This window comes from Babylonia areolata, chromosome 12 (assembly GCF_041734735.1).
Source record: "Babylonia areolata isolate BAREFJ2019XMU chromosome 12, ASM4173473v1, whole genome shotgun sequence".
Taxonomy (NCBI): Eukaryota; Metazoa; Mollusca; class Gastropoda; order Neogastropoda; family Buccinidae; genus Babylonia; species Babylonia areolata.
In genome coordinates, this window is record NC_134887.1 from 12188399 (window position 1) to 12193309 (window position 4911).

General features: G+C 43.2%; 1 protein-coding gene across 1 annotated transcript in view; it reads left to right on the forward strand.

Moving 5' to 3' along the window:
• Positions 1 to 4735: 4735 nt before the first annotated feature.
• Positions 4736 to 4911, forward strand: part of LOC143288395 (peroxisomal acyl-coenzyme A oxidase 3-like) — a 37529-nt gene continuing 37353 nt past the window's right edge. The window contains 1 exon segment of the mRNA XM_076596814.1: positions 4736 to 4911. This exon segment is cut by the window's right edge and continues 154 nt beyond it. Coding sequence (XP_076452929.1) covers positions 4853 to 4911 — 59 coding nt within the window. The 5' untranslated portion in view covers positions 4736 to 4852.

Sequence of the window (4911 nt, forward strand, 5' to 3'; positions counted from 1 at the left end):
GATACTAGAGGCAAAGTAAATTGGGTAACAAAAATACGCCACTGTTTATTTGAGTATGGGTTTGGTTTGGTTTGGTTAAACCAAGGTGTTGGCAGTCATTTATTTGTGCTTTTCGCCAAAGTTTGATCGATTGTAGATGGCAGAAATGGTGTGATCATATTCAAAATAGTGAAAGATTTGATTTTTATAGGAATTTCAGCAATGGCCCAGACTTGAAACCCTACCTGATGTTAAATATGGATAGACATTTGAAATATATAACAACAAGATTCAGATTAGGTATTTCTGAGCTAGCGGTTCATCATTATAGATACAGAATATGTAATGACACTGATCTGATTTGTCCATTATGCAAAGATTCGACAGAAAATGAAATGCACTTTGTCCTTTGTTGTCCAGCTGTGAGGAATATTCGAGAATCATTTATTAAGCCTAAATATTATAGACAACCAAATATGTTTCAATTGAACTTGTTTATGTCTTCGATCTCCCGCCGTGAAATTATTAGAAACCTTGCTTTGTATTTATATAAAGCTTTCAAAGTCCGAGAAACTATTACGTCATGAAAACACTGTTTCGTTGCTAGGCTAGTTTTCATTTGGAACTTTTGTTATATCGAGTTTTCTATGTATGTTGTATTATGTGAATTGTTATTTGTTTTTGTTTTTCTTTGTTTTTCATTGTAGTCTGTTCACATACCCCTTCATTAGGGGCCGTGGCCTATATGAATAAATCATCTTGAATCTCTCCGAGTCTCTCTCTCCCAGCTCACACACACACACACACACACACACACACACGTACGCACGGGAGACGGAGTATCCATATGACGCAACACTAGTGCCCACATCTGCTGGCGGATGCCTGACCAGCAGCATAACCCAACGCGCTTTGACAGCCGGGCCTGGTCTGCATGCATATTATATATATATATATATATATATATATATGTGTGTGTGTGTGTGTGTGTGTGTGTGTGTGCCGGTGTGTGTGTGTGCCGGTGTGTGTGTACCTCTCAGATCGACTGAGTGGATTTCTTCTACTGGCTGAATTTTGTCAGACCGGGTTGCCATATGCAGTGGCCATACAACTGCCAGTGAGTTCTTCAGTTTTCAAGTTCAGTCCCACACTATATAGCTGAGTGCTCTACTGAAGTGACGATGCCGCTGCACACGGACAGGACTTCGGTAAACTCATCTCATCCGAACTCAGTGAATGAAAAGCAGCCGGCGTTCGTCAGTGGGCTGCAACTCCAACGCAGGACGCAGACAGGCCAGGAAAAGCAGTGCCAACAAGTCCCCGACAGCCGCCACCATCCCCTGTCTGGCACTGCGTCAGTCGGAACCTTCCGGGCGCGGATTGGCCTGACCAGTTATCTGCGCACCCACAGAGCCCAACCCACCCACCCCCAGGATGACTAGATGGCCCTCGTCGATCCCGACGGACGAACCACACACGCAACTCCCACGCATTCGCTCGTACACTGTACACGAGTGGGCTTTTACGTATACTGATGATTGTGACCCCGTTTTTTCCCAGCCATACTCCTTTTTTGGGGGTGTACATGCTTAGTATCTTCTTGTTTCTACACTGACCCAGTGAACACTGACTGACATGGCCGGATCTTTAACTGACGTGCGTATTTGTGATCTGCTTGCGTATACACACGAAGGGGTTTCAGGCACACTGAAGCAGGTCTGCACATACGTTGATCTGGGAGATCAGTTGGAAAAACCACCACCCTCTATAGTGACCCCACCAGGCGCCACTGATTACCGAGATTCGAACCCAGGACCCTCAGATTGAAAGTCCAACGCTTTAACTTGTGACCACTCGGCTATTGCGCCCGTCAGGCTCAGGATTTAAACCCAGACCCTCATATGGACTCTGCATTGGCAGATCAGTCAGTGAGCGTCTTAATTTAAGCCATCAAGTTTTGCCGCCTCATGCTGTCTTCGACCCGCACTGACAATGTGTAATTATAGTACTCAGCCTACGGTGACTGTGGCATGTTACCAGTGGAAGGCGAAGAACGAAGAGGTGTTTTCATCATTATCTTGATAAATGAAGTCCAAGCCACACTATCAATCGCCGGCCAGTGATCATGAGAACTACTGAATACTGTTTCCAACCGGTTACTGAAGATTTTGTGAAGAAAGTGTGTCTGAGCGCTTGTCCGAAATCCTGTGAGCTTGACCCTGTCCCGTCTTCTTTGTTGGTTGAATGTATTGATGTTCTACTGCCACATATTACTCATGTCATCAATTCTTCCTTACTGTCTGGTTGTTTCCCTGAAAGCTTCAAATCTGCTGTTGTACGTCCACTCATCAAGAAACCATCTTTGGATCATAATTGTTTGAAAAATTATCGACCTGTCTCTAATCTGTCATTTTTATCAAAACTGCTAGAAAAGATCATATTGTCTCAGCTCTTAGCTCATCTGGAGCAGAATGGTTTACTTAATTCCCACCAGTCACCTTATAGACGTGGTCATAGTTGCGAAACAGCCCTTCTTAGAATAGTGAATGATTTGCTTTCGGGATTTGATGAGGATAAGATATCTGTTCTCGCTCTCTTAGATTTGTCAGCAGCTTTTGACACTATCGACCACTCTATCCTCTTGAACAGACTTAAAACTTCCTTTGGTATTCGTGACACTGCACTAGCATGGATCACGTTTTACCTGTCAGATCGTACACAGAAAGTGTGTGTAAATGGTACATACTCTGGAGTATCTGCTTTGAAATATGGTGTCCCACAAGGGTCCGTCCTAGGTCCTGTTCTTTTCGTGCTGTATGCGGCTCCTGTGTCGGATGTCATCAGTCATCATGCGATGTCGCATGAGAGCTTTGCTGATGACACACAACTTTATCAGTCGGCTTCCATAGCTGAATTTGATGCACTGGTGACTCAAACACAGGAGTGCATTGCTGGCCTAAAGGACTGGATGACTCTCAACAAGCTGCAATTAAATGATGATAAGACTGAATTTATGATAACCTGTCCAAAGAAGTTTCGTCAACATCCTTCCTTTCCTGACTCTGTTCTGATCAATAGCACACCTGTTTCACTTTCTCCCTCTGTTCGCAGTCTTGGTGTAATCCTGGACCAGTCTCTTTCCTTCCAACAGCACATTTCGAATATCTGTAAAGTTGCCTATCTGGAACTGCGTAGAATCAGCTCTATCCGCCACTATCTCTCAACCGATGCAACCAAGACACTTGTATGCTCTCTGGTTCTCTCAAGATTGGATTACTGCAACTCTCTTTTGGCCGGCCTTCCCAAATACCTGTTAGACAGACTCCAAAGAATTCAGAATAACGCTGCCAGACTCATTTGCAGAGCTTCTAAATTTGACCATGTTTCTCCTCTCCTTCAGTCTCTCCACTGGTTGCCTGTTTCTGATCGAATAGACTATAAGCTATCCACTCTGACCTTTTCTGCAGTCAACGGATTTGGCCCCAAATATCTTTCTGAACTCATCCATATCTATACCCCGTCTCGCCAGCTCCGTTCTTCCTCTGATACTCGACTTCTCAGGATACCTCACGTCAGAAGTAAGACCTATGGACACAGATCGTTTTCTTTTCAATCGCCAAAGACGTGGAACAAGCTCCCTGATAACCTCCGTCATTCTGATTCCCTCGCATCTTTTAAATCTCGTCTCAAAACTCACCTTTTCCCTCAGCAATAAGTTCAGTTGTGGCAGGTCCACAACTACATGCATGTATATGAATGTGTATTGTGTGTGCGTGTGTCTATGTAAGTTTGTGCCTGCCTATGTGTGCGTATGTGTTAGGGTAGCTGTTAGATACACATGTATGTTAAAATGTATGTATGCAGTGTGTGTGTGTGTGTGTGTGTGCGTGCGTGCGTGTGTGTGTGTGTGTGGTCACATCTTGGTGTGTGTATGTAACATAGATATAATGTTATATGTTATCAAAAGCGTTTTTGTAAAGCACCTAGAGCAGATTTCTGGATAGTGTGCTATATAAGTATCCATTATTATTATGATTATTATTACTGAACTGGTGATAACACCCTCAACCCCGATCTAGTCAATATCTCGGCGGCTCCCCAGCGCGTTCTCTCTCTCTCTCTCTCTCTCTCGCTATCTCCCTCTCTCTCTCTCAGAGGCATGGAGCTGTTTACTCTTTCGTAACGTTTTTCACAAACAAGCACATCAAGATATGTTTCTCCCCAGTTCCCAGGAACTTGGCATGCGTGAAAGCGCGTGGAAAATGGTTAATTTCCGGTGATTAGACACTTGATATCTGGAAAAGAACAAAAAGACTTGTGTAATTTAATACTATTAGTACACTGTATGCAGAACTTGCACCGTTTTGTTTAATCAACAACTCGGCGGATATTTCTAAAATAATCAGTCTTATTCATTTTTAATCCGTTTCTACAGTTCGTTTCCATTTTCCTCTGAATATTTTAGGTATATATGTAAATGCTTCCCCCCTGAAGTTAGTGCATGAGACTGCTATTCAAGCATGTGAATATTTGCATTTGTGAACCATACGTTATTTCATATGCCCACAAAAAGTAGTATACAAGAGGAATGCGTATCCCCCCTCATATCAATCAGTAATATAAAAACAAACAAACAAACAAACAAAAACCCAAAAAACAGTGCTGTGTTAAAATGCCCCGTCCAAAATGAAACCTGTTTTTCATTGGGGTTCACACAAAAGAGTGTCACCCTTTGACGTGCATTTGGTAAATTTTGCGGTACACGTGAACTTTGAACTAGTGAGGTCAGATAAAACCTTTGACTCACGTTCACGATCAGTTCAAAGGTTCTTCCTGCCACAGTCAAGAGAACATCGACTCCACTAAGTTCTCAATGAAACCAACGGTTACAACTAAAACAACATCGGGTCTAACGATGCCCTCCCTTCTCGA